The sequence below is a fragment of the Elgaria multicarinata genome, chromosome 9 (assembly GCF_023053635.1).
Source record: "Elgaria multicarinata webbii isolate HBS135686 ecotype San Diego chromosome 9, rElgMul1.1.pri, whole genome shotgun sequence".
NCBI classification, from domain to species: Eukaryota; Metazoa; Chordata; class Lepidosauria; order Squamata; family Anguidae; genus Elgaria; species Elgaria multicarinata.
This window is the reverse complement of record NC_086179.1, coordinates 64,280,914-64,300,942: the sequence shown is the minus strand read 5'-3', so window position 1 is coordinate 64,300,942 and position 20,029 is coordinate 64,280,914. Positions and strand designations below refer to the sequence as shown.

General features: G+C 39.3%; 1 protein-coding gene across 2 annotated transcripts; it reads left to right on the top strand.

Moving 5' to 3' along the window:
- The first annotated feature begins 4,001 nt into the window (after window positions 1–4,001).
- On the top strand, window positions 4,002–19,293 carry TMEM168 (transmembrane protein 168). 2 transcript variants are annotated; one of them, XM_063134029.1, is made up of 5 exons: window positions 4,002–4,048; window positions 6,955–8,210; window positions 9,476–9,618; window positions 10,276–10,550; window positions 15,777–19,293. In XM_063134029.1, the coding sequence occupies exons 2-5, from the start codon at window positions 7,074–7,076 to the stop codon at window positions 16,322–16,324; spliced, it is 2,103 nt and encodes a 700-aa protein (XP_062990099.1). In that variant the 5' UTR covers window positions 4,002–4,048; window positions 6,955–7,073; the 3' UTR covers window positions 16,325–19,293. The 2 variants fall into 2 exon arrangements, with proteins under 2 accessions (XP_062990099.1, XP_062990098.1); XM_063134028.1 differs by lacking the exon at window positions 4,002–4,048 and adding an exon at window positions 6,133–6,290.
- The last annotated feature ends 736 nt before the right edge of the window (window positions 19,294–20,029 follow it).

The following is a 20,029-nucleotide window of genomic DNA, read 5'->3' as shown; positions in this document are numbered from 1 at the left end:
GCTGCTGGTATGAAAGTACTGGTGCTGGGAACCAGACCCAAGGCACGATCTCTCCCCTTCTATCCTCACTGGGATTCCAGCACATCATCCTGTCCTTGCTGTGCAACTCTTAACTTTCCATACTGTGTTATAAGTTTTTATTTTGGCTATCCCTTGTCTAAATGAAATTCTCTGTTACAACATGAGCTAAGTAGAATAGATTTGAGGTCTGAAACTTCCAGATTTGGACACCCACTGTCAGCACCACAGGATGAGCTGCATCTGTGATGATAGCCAACCTTGCAGGGAGGCTATCATCACTTTTGATGTATCACACTCTGGTGGCTTTTCAAATGGCCTTTGAACAAAACTAGTTGCTGATCAGGCAAATAGAGATTGCCTACATCTTATTCTAAACATTCGTTTTCACCAGACTAAAAGCTTCCTAGTTTTGTTTTAGTATTGTTGGAGTAGTTAAAGCTAACATGTTGGCGCTGTCCTTTTTTCTCATTACAAAATACTGCTTCTCAAAATGTGCATGATGTGCTGTATAATATTAGCAAAAAGAAAAACCACCCCTAAGACTCCCTAGCACAATACACTTCTGTTGTATTGTGTGCATTAATGTAATTGTTTTCCCGCTCATTCAGATGCTGGAATCCAGGTCTTGATGTATGTAGATGAAATAGTTTAAAATCTGAATGATAGAAGTTGGCGAGTAATATTTGATGGCTTGGTGAAATTGTTATGGGTCCTTTATTAGATGAGATTTTTTTCCCCGAGTGCCCTAATGTAGGTACCTCTTACAGAATGTAGGTATGGTGATTTTTTTAAAGGTACTCCTTGCCACATTTCAGTTGAAAAGTTGTCACTGATATCTCACTAGAAATGCAGCTCTCAAGACAGCTGTGTAGATCTGGAAGAGTTCTTAAGATGCTAGGGTTAACAGTGTCAAGGAAGATATCTAGTTCTATGCAAGGATGAACTCAAACTAACAAACTTTGCATTTGTTTTGTTTTTCATTACGTTCTGTGAGAGCACATTAAAAGTAAAAATCACTTTTTGAGCATTATTGACATGTACTATTTCATCCAGTTTGCTTAAAGCTATTGAGAACACAATTGCAATGTGTATTGCAGAAACCACATGGCTATATTTATACAAGATTTATACTTGCATGGCTATATTTATACACAAATCTGGATGTATTCAAAGTTGTTAAAGGGGAAAAATCCATATGTAAATTACCTTTTTTAAAAAAGTATGTCCATGTGGAGGTTAAGGATTTCCTACTTTCAGTGTCTTTTTAGTTCTGATTGGTGTTGGTTGTTGTAATAACAACCAATACCAATTAGAAAGTATTCCAGCTTAAACCATGTCCTGTGCGAGCAGGGTCGTGGGGTTAGTTGTAGCCAGTGTTGGCTATTTGCCAGCAGAATGGAAGCCTATAGCAGAATGGATTCCCTCCCTTCCCTGTACCCTCCTGAAAGCAGAGTTGGGGGGTGGGACAAAAGGGAAGAGAGTAAACGGAAGTCCTGTTGCATGAGCAGAAGTCTGCTCACATAATATTGGATATAGCTGAGCAGAAAATATTCAGCAAATAATATTCTCTGGCATTCTTTTGCCTACCTAATTTCTTTTATTTAAGGAAAAAATGTAGAACATATTAAACATCTATAAAATATTTGATCTATTAGATAAGTCAGTTTTTGGTAGGAACTTATAATTAAGTTTGTATTCCTGTGTTATGGTCACTTGCATTTCATTGTAAGTCTTCTGAGGATTGAAGTATTTTCTTGTAAACGCAACAATTTGGGAAATCGTCTATCTTTACTCATTTTTGTTTAAAGAATGTGATAAATATATACCCTATTCACATCTGGCAGTAAGGACAAAAAAAAACCCAACAAAGGGTGTTGTACTTGTGCCACTAGTTTTGCTGTGCTAGACTAATACAGCTGCCCCCGTGGGAAGATAATAAAATTCAATCAATACTGCCTCTGATACAGTAGACAGCACATAGCTACCAGGACTAGTAGCCTACAGTTTATGTGCTGTGTGAAGTTACTCTCTTTATCTTTCCTGAATTCTCCCGCCAATAAGCTTCTTGGGATGTCTCCCCATCTGTTTTTTCTGCACCATGCATTATTTTGTACACTTCTGAGTACAAAAGCTGATCCTGTTTGAATAGCTTAACACATTTTACCATTATACACATTGGCATTTTGTCCTTGCAGCCTGTTGCCAGAAGTGAAGGGTGCACAAGAAAAAAAATCCTGTACAAGTTCTTTTCTTTTTCTGCTAAAGGGGTGGATGCATGAGCTGTCTACATACATGCTAAACCTACATTTCGCAAGTAACAATATAATTGAAATCTTACTGAACACAATGGGACATGCATTGGCTTCAGTGGTAAAGTTAGTCTCAAGCATCCTTACCTAATCTAATTAAATTAGCCAACACATGTATTGGCTTGATTTGAAGATCCCTCAGGTGTGACAATCTGTGTGGGGCTCCTCTAACCAGGAAGAGGCAAGATATGCAAACATTCTCTTAGACTGTATCTGCTACATATTTTTAAATACTCTGCAAAGTGACAATAATAGCACTGTTAGTGTTTAAGACTGCTGCTGTTTTTGGGACCAATAGCCAATGTCCAACCCTGTCACTCTAGAGCTGGCCCTGGGGCTTCCAATTAAACACAACTGGAAGTGTGCTGTAACTTATTGACCCCTTTCAGATGACAAGATGACATGCTAAGTGGTTCTCAACCTTCCTAATGCCGCAACCCTTTAATACAGTTCCTCATGTTGTGGTGACCCCCAACCATAAAATTATTTTCGTTGCTACTTCATAACTGTAATTTTGCTACTGTTATGAATCGTAATGTAAATATCTGATATGCAGGATGTATTTTCATTGTTACTAATTGAACATAATTAAAGCATAGTGACCACAAAAACAATATGTAATTATATATTGTGAAATATTTATTTCTAATTACAAATAAATGAAATGTCTCGGTTCCTAAGACCATCGGAAATATGTGTTTTCCGATGGTCTTAGGTGACCCCTGTGAAAGGGTCGTTCGACCCCCAAAGGGGTCCCGACCCACAGGTTGAGAACCGCTGTGCTAAGCTATGGTGGTTCAGCATTTTGAGCTAAACGTTATGGCTTGGCGTTGTATGAATCATTCCTAACAGTGGTGGCTACATAACCCCGGTTTAAGCACTCTCCCTAACCAGTTGCTGCAAAATGCTTAGTAGCATTGCTTAGCGTTTGGTCTGAATAGGCCCAGTGTGGGGAGAAGAGCTGTTAAATGCCCTGTGGAGTTGCGCACAGTATACTACCATGCCTTTTCCAGATATTGGATGAGATTATGTGTAGAGCGTATTTCCTTCATGAAGGGGGGGGGGGGCTTCCTATGAAGTACGTCCTTTTGCTCCGTAACCACTTTTTGCTCTCGGGGAGAAAGGGAATCTGTCCATGTGCAAATCCCTGAGCCTGAGGGAGTCTGAATCAGAACGCGCTCTGGAGTAGCACCTCGATTATAATAAACGCCGTGAGGCGCGTTCCAAATGCAACGCACCCAGCCCCCTTTGCATTGCGTCTGGGAAGAGAGAGCATTTCAAAACAAACCCTCCCAACTTCTCCCCCGGCTCTGTTTTATGCCTTGCAAAAACAGGCTGCCTTTCGGGGCCAGCGAGCAACGCCTGTCCGGAGGGGCAGAGCGACGACGCGAAAGGGCATTTAAAAGCACCCCCTTCCACAGGATTAACGTGGGGTTTGCGTGCCGGGGTGTCCCCTCTAGAAGAGCGACGCCGCGGTTGACTCTAGCCTCCCCCGAGAGAAGTCACTTCGAAGCTCCACCGCCCGGCTCCTGCTGCTCTCGCGGCTAGGATTCTTCGTCCGGGGCAATTAGTCGCCCCCTCCTCCTCCTCCTCCTCCTTCCAAGGCGCCGAGCTGTGCGCTATTTGAGCCCTCGCGCTCCCCGTACCCGGCCGGAACATTGAGCAGGAAGTGCTAAAATGGCGGCGGGAGGGGAAGTTTTCGGAGGAAACGGTACACGGTGAGTTACGAGGAAAGTCAAGCGAAACGGTGGGGAGGGGACTACTAATCGTGACAATCACCAGGGCTTGGTTGTCAATTGCAAAAGGGAGCAGAACTTCAACCAGCCGAGAGACTTCGGCCTCCCTCACTTCGGTTTTCTCTCAGAAGTGCGTTATTTGCCCAGCCCCGGCTACAAGTGGTGAGTGGTTCCCGCCCGGCCGCTTGTCTGCCTGTGTGTCTCTCTCCAGCCCGGGCCTTTCCCTTCTCAACTGGTGCTCGCTTGCCCCGGTTCCCCCTTCGCCAAAGGACTAGGCCAATGCATGCAGGAAATAACGGAGTGTTGTTAAGAGGTATACTCGGAGTAAGGGGGGAAGCTCGCGTTGCCTCTTTGGGGCAGCCAGACAGCCAGCCGGACGTGCTTGTCTTTTCCCCATCAATGAACAGGAGGGTACGCCCAGGTCGTATCCTGACCCTCTGCCCGACTTTAAACGACATCTCTAATTTCCTAAGGACATACAAGTTGCAGTATAAAAGTCAGTGCTTTTCCCAAGCCAAGCTAGTAGCTTCAAGTTCTTCGCTGTGTCTTGGAAAGGCAGATGATGATGATGATGATGATGATGATGATGATGATGATGATGATGATAAAAAAGGCTCTCTAATAATCTTCCAAAATCAACCATCGATATTTTCAACCTGCCAAAATATCGCAAGATAAAGTGAGCAAATTTTCTAGAACTCTTCATCAAGCTGAGTGTTAAACAAAAGGGACGGGGAGGAGGGCCGAGGAAAGAGGAAGTTGGACACGATGTTAACACGACAACGTTTTCCGTTTGTAAAAGCCTTAAGAAAGAATGTTGGAGGAGTTGTGCAAGTTTAATTAGACTAGTCTCTTAGGTGCTATACAGGTTTCACATTGCACCAAGAGCTGCTAGGACAAAGAAATGATGATGGCTGATTCTCCATGCTTTAAAAAACACAAAAATACTGATTTGGGAGGTGGGGGGTTTAATGGACCAACACGCCAACCTATGCTTCTTGTTTTGGTAAGACTGAGTTTACATACGTTCTCACAAGAGCTGTCCTAATTCAGTATCTCCTGGTCTCAGGCTTCACCTTTTTAAATGACTCCTTGAAGAGATAAGCGATAAAGAGGTAAAGCGGTAGCATAGATTAAACTTGCTCCTGATTATCTTTAAGTGTAATAAACAACATAAATTGAGATAGAGTTATTCTTCACAAAGCTCCGCTTGTGAGTAGTTTTCCATAAACTAACTTCTTGGCAGTTGGCAGGTAAACTTTATCAGATGTTTCTTAGTGGTGACATAGAAATCAATGCATTAAGGGCCCCTATGTGGTTGTAGCACTGGAAAAGGTAATGTATAATATTTAATATGTATTGTTTGTAATACTTATTAATTGTGAGGTGTCTCCCCAAAACTCCTGGGTAACACCTAAAAATACAAAATCCACCCTCCAACATTAAACTAAAGCTAAAAAGTGAAAGAGAAGGCAAAAACAACCCCCCAATTGGATACAGGATTGCTGAAATAAATGAATCTTATGGTGGGTGGGTTAAAAAGAGAAAATGAATAAATTAAACAAGTATCTATAGAATGTTTTACCAGCTGATAAGGAATAATAAAAGGGGAAAAACATGAAGAGATATGAACTTGAGAAAAACTTACAAGGTGTAATAAGCAAAATATATTTATTCTACGCCCTATGCCTGGTGTATTGGTCAAAACTGATAAAAGGCACTCCTAGCAACTGCCACCCCCTGAGAATCTAGGAAAAGTAATGAGCTAGTAGTATTAACCAAGCTATGTATCAGCTCCTTCAAAGGGAGTGTAATTTATTTATAATAGATTGAACCACCTCACCTAGATCACAAATATTCTTGACTAATAGTATCTCTGTCTTATCCGGATCAAGCTTCACCTTGTTAATACCATCCACACCTTGAACTGACTCCAAAAATTGGTTTAGCACTTCCACTGGGAGACAAAGATAGAAGCTTGTGGTACTCAACAGATAAAATGTGATGGGATAGAACGGCCATCTCCAACTATCACTTTCTGGGTCAGGCCTTCCAGATTGGAAGAAAACCACTGAAGAGCAGTATCATATATCTTAATCCTGGTCAGACAGTCCAGGAGGCTTCTATGGCTGATGTCAAAAGCTGCAGAGAGATCCAGGAGAATCATCAAAGTAATATTCCCCCTGTCTATCGCCTAGTATTCGTTATCCACCAGGTGACCAAGGTAGTTTTCATTCCAAAACCTGTCCTAAAATCAGACTATAATGAATACAAATAATTTTATTTAGAAAGCTCTGGAGCTGCAATGTCTTTTTTCTTTTTAAAGGCTGAAAAAATAGAAGCAATAGTATGAAAGAGAACTAGATATGAGTGTCATTTTATAAATAAATAAATGGAGTTCTGCATTCCTACATTGTTCCCAAGTAACTTAGCACTACTGTTCAATTAGTTCAACTGTTTAATATAACGTGAAGTATCTGAAATAAATGTTAATACAATGTAATAAAATATAATGTAGCAATTGTAAAAATGAGAAAATTCTTTGTTTGACACCTGCAAGTCAACTTCATGTGCAGCAGTTGCATATTGCTACTGCTACGACTAATGTAGCTAATTTCTTTCAAACCAACTTTGCTATTCAGCTTCGTATTCCAAAAAAATTAAAATACTATTTTTTTCTGATTCAGAATCTAAAGTAAATGCTTCTTGTGAATTCATTTGATCTCTTTAAACCAGATCTGTACATTCTGTACATTACTGTCAATTTTACATTGTACCAAAAAATTAAAATATAAAAATTGTGTATAATGTACAGGCATGCGGGTTTATTGTATCTGTACATTTGATTTAAAATGTGTAATTTGAAATTATTGTGTTTGTTCTTTCAGGATTTCAGTAATCCCTAGCATTTGCTGATGAAGCAATACTTGAGAAGTCTGCATCACATTTCTTGGAGGAAATTCAGACAATTATTTTTTGTGGATACAATCCCTATTAGTCAGTTTACATGTGCAGGTCATTGCGTTACTGTGTTAGCCACTGTCTCTATGCAGCAATGACAAGACTGGAAGAAGCCAACCGAGAAGTAAACATGCATTCATCTGTCCGGTACCTGGGCTATTTAGCCAGAATTAATTTATTAGTTGCAATATGTATGGGCCTTTATGTCAGGTGGGAGAAGACTGCAGATGCATTAATACTTGTAATCTTTATTCTGGGCCTTTTTGTTCTTGGAATTGCTAGTATACTTTACTACTATTTTTCAATGGAAGCAGCAAGTTTAAGTCTCTCTAACCTCTGGTTTGGATTTTTACTTGGCCTTCTCTGTTTTCTGGACAATAATGCTTTTAAAAATGATGTGAAAGAAGAAGCAACCAAATATCTGCTGCTTTCCTCAATAATTATAAGAATATTATATGCTTTGGTGCAAAGGATATGCGGCTGTGTTCATTATCGACCCACTTTGCTGACATCAGTTGAATTTCTCGAGCTGGTTGGATTTGCAATCGCTAGCACAACTATGCTGGTAGAGAAGTCCATGAGTATTATCTTGTTGGTTTTGGCTTTGGCAATGCTGATTATTGATTTGCGGATGAAATCTTTCCTGGCAATTCCAAATTTGGTAATCTTTGGAGTCCTTGCCTCTTTATTATTTTTTCCATCCTTACTTATATCGGCAAATCCATTCGCCTTGGGATGTTTTTTTAGCTGTCTAATAACAGACCCTCTTCTTGACGTTTACTTCAGTGGACTTTCAGTTACAGAACGTTGGAAACCCTATCTCTATCGTGGTAGAGTGTGCCGAAGGTTTTCAGTCATCTTCGTTGGGCTTATTGAACTTATTTCTTTCATTTTATCAGCCTTTAAACTAGGTGATTTGGATCTCTGGTATTTTGTGATACCAGGTTTTTCCATTTTTGGCATTTTCTGGATAGTCTGCCATGTAATTTTTCTCATAACTCTCTGGGGATTTCATACAAAATTAAATGACTGTCACAAAATCTATTATACACATAGGGCAGAGAACAACAGCCTTGATAGAGTTATGGCATCTAAAGGAATGCGTCATTTTTGTTTAATTTCAGAGCAACTTGTTTTTTTCAGCCTTCTTGCAACAGCAGTTTTAGGTGCTGTATGTTGGCAGGTATGTTATAATGCTTTTATATCTCCCTTTGTTGTCCTTTTTGCGGTGGGGGGATTACCTTCCAAAGTTTCTGTTATGTAAATACTATACTAGAGATGTATAGCTGTCACTGAACATATAAAACAAATTATTCCATTTGGAGACTTTTTCTGTTCAATAGTGGCTTACCTGGACTACAAATTGTTCACAGTTTTCTGTAGTACAGTGAAGACCTCAGGTGATGTTACTTTAGGCTGGAAGCAACATTACCAAAAATTGCATTTGTATGATAGTTTGGAAGTTAGCTACATTGCTAGAATGTGGTCACACCCAGTAGTGTCCTATGGGATCAGCTGTAAAATACAGGAACACATTTCAAAACACCTGTTATCATGAGACTTCTGCTGTGTGTGTGTGTGTGTGTGTGTGTGAGAGAGAGAGAGAGAGAGAGAGAGAGATTTCAGAGCCCCCTCAGATACTATGTGTAAACTCCACCCACCACTGGCAAGGAGTCTATGGCCTCTGGAACATTATCTATATATGTGTTCAATGCATAGACTCAACGAGGACCCTATCAGTATTTATTTATTTATTAAATTTATATACTGCCCCATAGCCGAAGCTCTCTGGGTGGTTTACAAAAGTTTGAATCCGTGAACATAAGTAGAGACTGGATGGTCTATTGCTGAGTCTAGTGAGTGGGATTTTCATTGTCTAGGCACCAGTGTGCCCCCAGACACCTTCCTTGATGACCAGTAAGAGGCAACCTGCTCCTCCCACATTTTATTTTAAAATGTCTTGATCTTTTCTTACTTGCAGCTGGAATGCTTCAGATTGGTGGTACCTATAACTGCTGCTATCTTAATTTCCCATGAATTGCTTCTAGGCAAGTTGTTAGTCCTTTCTGACTAGCCATGCCCACCCATGACAGGACAGTCTCTCAAATTTTCAAATGTGCCCATGGGCCCAAAAGGTTACCTACCCCAGGTGTACAGCATTGTTTTCAAGTTCAGACCTTTGCTTTTCCCTTTAGGAGTGAAGGGTATCATTGGAGACCATTGCATTTCAAATTATGCTTATAGGAGTCAGGAATTTAGTTGTTGCCATAGTCACAAAGTTGTGTATTGCAATAAGGTTTTTATTGTGAGATTTGTATCTTGATTTTCAGTATAAAATTAGATTTGATATCTGTTTAGGATGGTTGAGGAAACTTCTAAATTATTTTTCCTATTTATAGTTACAAACTGCTGTAATGTAACTAAATAAATGCATCTCTTTTATTGTAGAAATCCAATGGAATTTTCATGAGTGTGTTTCTGATTGTCTTGCCTCTTGAATCCATGGCTCATGGGTTATTTCATGAACTTGGAAACTGTTTGGGAGGAACATGTGTTGGCTATGCAGTTGTGATTCCTACCAATTTCTGCAGGTATCCTGATATGATCCCTACAAGTTAATTTCTAACTGTTAATTAACTGTTATTTGGTGCATCCGCCTCAGCTTATGTCTCACCAATACTAATTTGTTGACTAGATTTGCATGAACCTTTTCTCTTTCTTTTTCCTAATGGAACTCTAAAAAGCTAAATGTAACATACTTGTAGCATGCATAGAGATGTAACTGTTTGTCATTTAAATTACCCTGGTAGCAAGCACATCTGTCATTAGTACATTTGTCGTATTCTGACATAGCTGAAACCTCTTTTAAGCCATCTAATACGTTTGATGGGAGCGTTTTGAAATTTTGACAGCTTCTTGATCAGTGATGGATCCTACTGCAAAACTAGTGGAAGCTGGATGGTAACTTGGAAAAAGATAGTGACACACATTATTGTGTTTAGAGAGAAACGTTTCCCATCTTGAGGAGAGCCAAGCCTATGTCCATTGCATATGCTGTCTGCTCAGTGGCTTAGAGTTCTATTCTAAGGCATTTGCAATTCAAAATTCTATTTTTAAAATATAAGTCATCACAGTGGTAAAGTAGCTCAAGATTCAACTCTGCATAGTGAATCAACTATTATAAAGCAACTTCCATTAATGGCAGAAGCTCATGGATGGTAATGTTTTCCTGTGTTTTCTTCCTCTAGTCCTGATGGCCAACCAACGTTGCTTCCACCTGAACATGTACAAGAACTAAATTTGAGATCAACAGGCATGCTCAATGCCATCCAAAGGTTCTTTGCGTATCATATGATTGAGACTTATGGCTGTGACTATTCCACAAGTGGGCTTTCTTTTGATACACTCCATTCTAAACTGAAATCTTTTCTTGAACTTCGGACACCTGATGGGCCCAGGCATGATACCTATGTGTTATATTACAGTGGCCATTCTCACAGTTCTGGGGAATGGGCACTTGCAGGTAACTAGCATTTAAAACTTTTAACTATCTTTTCTTGCATTTATGAGTACAGCTTATTTCTTTATCCTCTTGCAATTATGCGTACAGCTTCTTTCTATTTATCCTTAATAGTTTATAGTATTAAAGATAAAGGTAAAATACTTCATATTTATGAATTAATTGGTGCACATATTTGAATCCTTATTGCTACATCTGCCACGTAGTGTGTGGAAAGGGAGGGAGTTGAAAATATTTATTAGCCCCTTTTACAGACATGGGATCTAAAGTGCTGCAACTTTTCATACAATTAACTACCTAAAATAATAATTTTCCTTTTGAAAAATCACTGTACAAGCTAGTCATTTGAAATACACATACAAAAATCCTTTGAATGTTCCCCTTATTAGTGGTTTAGAAGGACTTTCCTGCCTGCCATACCAGCATACACAACTCACAGTGAGATATATTCTTTGTTTTGCTTTCATGTGGATCATTTGTGTTCTACAATTTCAGGCTGTTTCATCTTCACAAGTGCATTAAGCAACTAGGATTGCATTGATATAACTGAAGAATCTAAGCTGTTCTCCATTATACAAGAGTCAAAGATGGAAAATGCAAAGGAGTGCAAGATTATTGTCACAACTTCAGTTTGTCGTAGCTGACTAAAAACACTGCAGGCTGCTGTTGTTGCTGTCTGAAAAGCCTTAATACAAAATTCAAAGTGACTATTGGAAATGTCAAACTGAAAGTAATGACAAAGGCAGAGGCGGAGGTTCCTTGAGAAAGTCACAAGTGAAGCCTGCATTTAGGCACTAGAACAACATTTTCATTAAAGGAAGTACAGCACAGCCGTAAGAGGAAAAAGGACACTTGTGACACATTGATTTTGGATCAGGGTGCTTAGCTTTCATGATGGAAACCCTAGTATGTAGTTTGTCCCTGCTTATTGAATGCAACCAGAATACAGAACTGAAGAGCATCTGATAAACATAGATGTTTATTGTTTATCAGACTATATATATTCCCCTGTGATAGATGCAACACACAATCATTAATGGTATAGATTTAAAGTGCACTACATGTGAATTGTTGCCGTTTCCTCTGAACCTTCAACTACGGTCTCTACACTCCATCATGTACCAGTTTGGAGGGCTTCCCAATCCTAGTTGCGAAGGGGTATACAAAGGGCTACATAAGGGAGAGGGTGAGAGACCTCCAGTGTGCATACAGTTATTTAGATTCAAGCCAGTATATCGTTCTCCAACATCTACAGAATCGTAGCTTTGGAAGGTGACTTGGAGGTCATCTAGTCCAGCCCCCCTCTTTAATGCAGGATGCACCTACAGCATTTCGAACAAATAGCTGTCCAGCCTCTGCTTAAATGCCGCCAGTGAAGAAGAATCTACCACTTCCCAAGGCAGTCTGTTCCATTGTGGAACAGTTCTAATCTTTAGCTGAAATTTGCTTCCCTGCAGTTTTCACTCATTCTGAATGAGAACCTTTTAGATATTTGAGGATTGCTGTCATGTTTCCCCTTAATCTTCTCTTCTGGCTAGAAATATCCAGCTTTTCCAAATGTTTCTCCTAGGAATTGCTTTCTGGAACACTCACCACCCTGGTTGCCTTTCTCTGGATGTACTCCAGTTTGTCAATATTTATTTATTACATTTCTATACCGCCCAATAGCTGGTTCACAAAAATTAAAACATTCAAAGTATAAAACAACAGTATAAAACCATAATATAAAATACAATATAAAAGCTCAACCAGATAAAAACAGCAGCAATGCAAAATTACAAATTTAAAACACCAAGTTAAAATGTATTTATTGACTGTTAAAATGCTGGGAGAATAAACTATCCTTTTTAAAATGTTGTGCCAGAGCTGGATACATTTCCCCAAATGTAGCCTGATAGGCATAGAATACAGCAGGACAACTGCTTCCCATGATCTGAACACCATGTTTCTATTAAGGCAGCTTAAGACTGTATTAGCTTCTATTTATTTATTTATTTATTTATTTAATATTATTGCATTTTTATCCTACCTTTTTTCCTCTCAAGGAACCCAAGGTGGTGTACATAATCCTCCTCTTCTCCATTTTATCCTCACAACATCAACCCTGTGAAATAGGTTGGGCTGAGAGTCTGTGACTGGTCCAAAGTCACCCAGTGGGTTTCCATGGCTGAGTGGGGACTAGAACCTGGATCTCCCGACTCCCAGTCCAACACTTTAGCCGCTAGACCACACTGGCTTGTACCAACTGCATTGCACTGTTGGCTCATGTAAAGCTGCCAAGCCTACTCTCCCCGATCTTATACTCATGCTTTTTGATTATTATTATTTTGTACTTTAATGCCTTTAGTTTTTGCTCTCATTAGTTTGGGGGCAGTATTTCAGCCTGTCAAGATCCCTTTGGGTCTTGATTCCGTCTTCTAGTGTTAGCCATTCCTTCCAGCTTTCTATCATGTGCAGATCTGACAAGCATTGCCCCTGCACCCTCATCCAGGTAATTTATAACATTCTGCCCAAGATTTCCCTCCAGGTTGATGCAGAGCCTTTAATGAACACTTTTTGAGCTGCTGTGGATCCACTCAACAATAATAGCAACTGACATTTTGCATCTTAGTCTCTCTAAGTTTACCCAGATGCTTTCAATTCTGTGCTTCATGCATTCCCATGCAGGTTTATATATTATTTACACATGACACTTTTCCCTTTCTATTGGGTTTGTTCTACAAGGTACACCCTTTAATTACTACATTTCAGTAATTAGTTTCATCTCATCTGATAGTGATACCTAGCAGCTCATATTTTATTTATTTATTTATTAAATATTTATATCCCACCTTTTTCCTCCAAAGAACCCAAGGCGGCATACATAACCCTGTGAGGCAAGTTGGGCTGAGGGACTGTGACCCAGTCTCACCCAGTGAGCTTCCATGCCCAAGAGGGACTAGAACCCAGATCTTCTGAATCCCAGTTCAACACACTAATCACTATACCACACTGGCTCTCACTGTCCCATACTAGGATTTCAAGTTCATCCTGTTTCCCAAACTCAGTGCATTACTACAGTCTTCCCCAGCCTGGTGCCTTCCAGAGGTTTTGGACTTGAATGTACATAATCCCTGACTATTAGCCATGCTGGCTACGGCTGATGGGAATTGTAGTCCAAAGCATTTGGAAGGCACCGAGTTAGGGAAGGATACATATATACACATACACACATTGGAGGCCGTGGGAGTTGTATCTTCTTTGTTTCCCTGCTGTACTTACCTGGAAAATATTAGATACCACCTCCTCTGCCTTGCCTCCATCTTTGCCACTCATGTTCTTCTCCCCAGTGCCTGGCTAAGTAATTAGCACTGGGCTTTTGCCACTCTTCCAGCAGTGGGAAGAAAATTAATAAGCAATGACAAAAATGAATCTATAAACAACCAGTTACTGTTTGTATTAATTCTTCTGAAGAATTATTCTATGTAGCACATCAGTCTAGTCTGTGGGCTCTAATGACATCTTTAAGGAAAGTTTACTGTATTTGAGTTGTTTAATGATGTTATTTCATTGTTGGAGGCTTGGTAGTTTCACAGCGGTATGTAAAATGAACTGCTAAGTAGTCATACATAAATCATGAGCACCAAAACAGCTTGGAAAGTTGAGTTCACTGTCTGAATGTAGAAATAAGGTCTGGGCAATAAAGCTTTGTATTATTGGTACTGCCTGCTTAATTGCCATTTTTGTGCATAACAATGAATCCTCCTTCGAATTACATCACTTGGATGAATCAAATAGAAAAACCTTGCTTGGAAGTTCTGCTCATAGTAAGTGATTTTAGAAAACGTGATGTGTTCTTCAGGTATCCTTCCTTAATTGGGCTCAGAAGTTCCTGTAAGAGTTAGCATTTCCCCCCCCCCAACCTGGATTACAAAGAGTATATTATACCCAGATTCTGCTAGCCCTAGAACCTTTATGTTTTGACAACTTTACTCCACCAGTGGAATGAAAGGAGATTTGCAGTTCGTTTAGAGTGCACTTCTGTGAAATTGCTGCCCATGAGACAGAAGCCTCCAAATTTGGAGGTTACCGAAAATCCTAGGCCCTGCCAAACTGTTGCCAGCAGTGCAGGAGGAGAATGGAGGTGATTATGCATCCTGTTCTTCCCACCCTCAAAAATCCAGCTGGATGAGCCTCTGAGCCTGCCTAGCTGACTTACTGGTGGTGGGGAGGAGTGGGCGACAGAGGGCCATAGGATTCTACAGATCCTGGCCGCTCCTCTCCTTCACCCATCAAAACACTCTTTTCGACCACTATGAGGCTGTCTAAGGTTGCTATTGCAACCACAGGTAAAAGCTTGATTAGTTCTTTTCACACAGGCTGCAAGGGGGTGGTTGGAGGGTGGGGTGATCAAAATGCAGAGCTCCCTTTCCAAGGTGATGGTAGTCTTTACAGCCTCAGGAAGGGGACTGCAAAAAATTCTATGGCCCTTTGGATACTCTCCCAGGACTTTAGAATTGTACTCTTAGTTAGATAATTGTTTAAAATATTAAAATTGTTCATGCAAGTTTCTAAGTGTCTGCAGTAGCACCTTGTGCGTTATTTGAATAAGATTTTTTTAGAGACACAGTTCAGCATTTTTGTCTTCTTTATATCCTGACACCTAAAAGAATTGCTGAAAGTTCTGGAGCAATCATTTCTTCTTCTAATTAAAAGTTACCACTTAACGATTTGAATAGCTGCTCCAGTAACTGCTAGTTATAAAGTGTGCTGCTTCTTTTAGGTCCAAAATGGAAATCCCTAGCAAGAATACAAAAGTCTAGTACTACTACTGGCATCTTACCCATTTTAAATGGTTGAATAACAATGTTTTTCAACAAGGAGCTTGTTTTTAAAATGGTTTCTGAATACCTTGTATTCAGTCGGCTTAATATATGATTTATCCAGCTATAATAAAAAAAAAGAAACAGATGGGTGATTTTGATTTTACCATCAGAGTTGATAATTCATGTCTTCCATTCAGTGGCTTCATGCACAGCTTCAATCCAGCAAGCATAGCAACCTATTCATGTGGAAGATCCCTGTCTGGAAGTTGATCTGAACATGAGAATATTTTGGAAATTTAATGTGTTCCTCAAGTATATAAAAGTCATGTGCATTTTCCAAGGAGTTAAAAGACTAAATCACAGGACTGGTCTAATTATGACTGTTTATTATTCTTTAACAATTATATATCTGTTTTCCCCACAGGTGGTGATGCCTTAAGGCTTGACACACTTCTAGAATGGTGGAGAGAAAAGAATGGCACTTTCTGTTCACGGCTTATTATAGTGTTAGACTGTGAGAATTCTCTACCTTGGGTTAAAGAAGTAAGAAAAGTCAGTGACCAGTACATTGCAGTTCAAGGAGCAGAATTGGCCAAAGTGGTAGATCCAGAAGAATCAGACCCTCCCCACCTTGGTGATTTTACTAGAGAATGGGTTGAATACAACTGTAACCCTGACAGTGATATCAGCTGGTTTGAAAAGGGGCGTACAGTGAAAGCTGCATATGGAGTGTCAAAACGGTGGAGCGACTATACTTTACATTTGCCATCTGAAAGTGATGTTGCCAAACACTGGATGATGTATTTCCCTCGCATCACGTACCCACTGGTTCATCTGGCAAACTGGTTCTGTGGTCTCAATCTCTTCTGGGTCTGCAAAGCTTGCTTTAGGTGTTTGAAAAGATTAAAAATGAGTTGGTTTCTTCCCACAGTATTGGACACAGGACAAGGCTTCAAACTCGTCAGATCATAATGAAGAACCAAAGATGAGCAGACGTGAAAGCTCTTAGAACTTGAAAACTTGACTGACTCGTAACTTTTCAAAATTTGTAACAGTTTACTGTTTGAAGATACATTGCTACTTTTGTAGCAATATTCGCTTTGCTCACTATCCTGAACAATTATAATACCAGCTAAGGGTAAGAGACTCCATTAGAAAACAAGAACAGCATCGGTGTTAATTAAAATATGTTCCTGAGTTGGATCTCAATTTCATAAAAGCCATTAAATATGATGACATAGTGTAGTTGAGAGACAGATTTGTGTGCTCATTTGCATTGGAGATATCTGATCCAAATTGCCCCAATTCCCTTGCTTTTTATTGTTGGATTCCTGTTATGTTTTGAGCCTTTCACGTTGCAGTTATACCCACCTCAGTCATATATGAAAAGAAAAGAGGCTTTTTACAGTCTACTTATTTCCAAGTATATTTAGGATTGTACCCAGTGTTTCATCTTGGAAATGACAGTAAATACCTGGTACTAGTTTCAGAGTAACTTACAGCCTTAATTAAAAATCAAACACAGGCAGGCTCTTGAATTCAAATTGGTTAATTGACTTGGTATTAAATGAATGTTGTCATTTTCACTTGCTGTTGGGTGGTAGCAACATGCTGAATTGTATTTCTTTCCCCAAACTGTAGCAAGTTATCTTAATTGCAAGGGAATAAAGGGAGTTTAATTTGTGGGAGTAAAGATTTGCTCTTGTCTCCTTAGGCTTCAGTATCTGGCCTTAATCCATTTAATTACAAAGCTGGAGGAGTGGTATGGGGGGCGCTAAAAATCTAAACTAGAGCATGGGTTTAAAAATGTACCCATGTAAATTAGAGGTTTTATAATTACTGTAACTGTCTTTCATTTTTTCCAACTGTTGGAGTTCTAATCCAACAAAATCTAATCATAAAAATATATCATAAAAGAAAGTAAATATTCATACACTAATAGTTTTAAACTAATTATTGTAAACTAGCATTCCCCACTCCCAATTTAATTTCTTTTACTGTGGAAATTTAATTGGTAACTTTGTCTATATCTCACCTATCTTGCAAATTGTATTGAAGCACAACCTAACGCAAACATAGGGCTGTATCGAATGCTATTCTACTTGGAGTCGACCCATTTAAATGAATTAGGCTTAAGGTAGACTAACATTGGAGCAATCCATATATACCAAGGCATGGATGGTGGCGGTTACTTATAAACATAACAGTGCACAGCTAAGTTCTTGTAATAACTTCTTTAAAATGAAAAACTTTTTTATAACTATTTTTTACCTGTGTTTTGCCTTTGAACTCTTCTTTCAAAGAAGACACTGTAAGATAAGCATTCATTATTTGATTAACTAAGGGTCCAATCCTATGACCCCTAGACTTTGTCTGAGGCGACTTAGGATATAGGCATTTGCATAGACAGAGCTAAGACCTTGGAGGTGAAAATCCTTCCTTGGATCTCTGCCGCCTCCCCGCTCCCAGCCCACATGGAAAGCTCCATGGCGGCTCCACTTCCAAGGGAAAGAAATAATAAATTCAGTGCTACAACCTTGGACAGGGAGAAGAAAAGGTGGGAGGGGAGGGAGGGAGGGAGGAGAGGCCAGATACTCTCTATCCTGTGACGTCTCCAGACCTGTCCCTGCCAACATGACTGCAGTGGCCCATCTAGTGGTAATATTTTTAAAGGACAGAGAGATGAAAATCACCTCTTGTTGCTCTTCCAACCCTGCCAGCAGCAGCCAGGCAGGGGATAGGAATCTTGGAAGCTTCCAAGATCAGAGGCTTCTGTCTAATAGACCCTAAGAGCAGTACTCATACCCATTCGAATTGCTATGAGTTATAGAATTTTTGTTTTAAATGTCCATTTAGCAGTAATGGTGCAGCTGAAACGTCATTAATGGTAGCTTCATGAGCAGCTTTTTCTCTCCAAGAAATCACATTTTACAGATTCAGAAATGTTTTGGTGATAATTTATTCTCTTGTATAGCCAATCCCCATCAACAGTAATGCTTTTCAGGGATTTAATGGCCCTAAACTAGCAATTTGCACACAGGGATGCTCAGACGTGCAGATGAAATTAGTGATAAGTTGTGCAATACATAGACAATCGCAAATCAGGCCCTCCAAGATTATTAAATTCAGGTGAAAGTCTGATCAAAAGTTAGGAGTGGTATTCCAGAATAAGTTGTGTGCACACTTGACTAAGTGATGCCAGAATTTGAGCCCATCCAAGGTGCTATGAAAAACAGTGTAATGGCTTATCAGCATGTGATGATTGTTAGGCATGTAACTAGGCCCAAATGTGATCAACAGGAGTATTCCTGCCCTACTCTGATGAAATGGGAGACTTGAAAATATTGTTGAGATTCTGGTGCAGGGTTAGCCGAGATGTTATCTTTGATTCCAAGTTAATAACTTTCAAGGGCCTTCATAATAACACTATAATGTGGAGTGGGGAAAAAGAATTTAAAATGATTTTCTGACACATAGCATCTTGTACATTTCATTTTTAACATTGTTTTAGAATGAAGTGTTTTTGTGCAGAGGTTATCTTGGCTCTTTACATTTAATTTGTCCTCTTTTTTATACTCCTCTTTTCCTATAATGTGCAAGCACTGATGTCTCCAAATAGTTTGCATCTAATTGGAAAGCAGATAAGCGATCTCTGCAAAAGGGGTAAGCTATTTCCTCCCTTTTACAATTGCACTTTCATGTTCTCGGGATTTTTTAGCGGTATTTTGAAGCCTTTTCTCAGCATTGAAAAGTGAACATTTCTGTTGGATACATTGTGCTTCTTTGGGGGTTGTAAAATGCTAAACTAATTAACGGTGAGCTAAACCTGTGTGTTTAAAAGGTATATTGCCAGCATTGGATAATACTATTATTGAAAGAATTACTTCTTACCATTCAGAGATTTTTTATTGAATTTGTTCTATAAAAGTATTATTTAAATATATGTGGCTCTTTTGTATGATTCTTCTTACATTTTGATTTCTGCAGTCAATTTCTACATTCAGTCATCTCTTCTGGTATTCAGTTTTTAATCATTTTCTTTTAATTATATCCAATATAAAAATCACAATAGGATTGACTGAAAGTACATTTATAAATCACCTCACCTTTATTTTAATTTTCTACCTGGAAAGCAGATAGCTAGACAAAAAGAGCTGTAACACCTTAAGAACTATTTTATTTTAGTGGTACTTTCTGAAGGCAAAAGCCTACTTGACCAGGTAGTAGTGCTAAAAAGATGGTTTCTATTGATTTTCAGTGGAGCATCTCCCTGTGTTGGTTGTCTGTCTTGACATAGGACCGGCAGTGTAAATAAAGCCATATGTATATGCACTCTATAACAAAAGTCTGTGTTACACACTGCAGTGCTATGGATGACCCTGGTCAAATGACACACTAAGCCATGGTGGTTAAGCATTTTCAGCTAAACCTTATGGCTTAGCATATCGAGTGAACTTCTGGATGACTTCTCATAGTATAGAAGTTGCTTGAAATCTACTGTAATGGAAAGCCGTGCTGTGTGTGTGTTGCTTACCAACAAATAAAACAAGGGCAACAGTTGCAAATAAAGATGACAAAAATGTCAATATGGTTAAATCACTGGATTCGAACATATGCACAAAAGTCATGTATACATTGTATACAAATAGTCCTATGTTAAAGCCTGTTGATAAACAA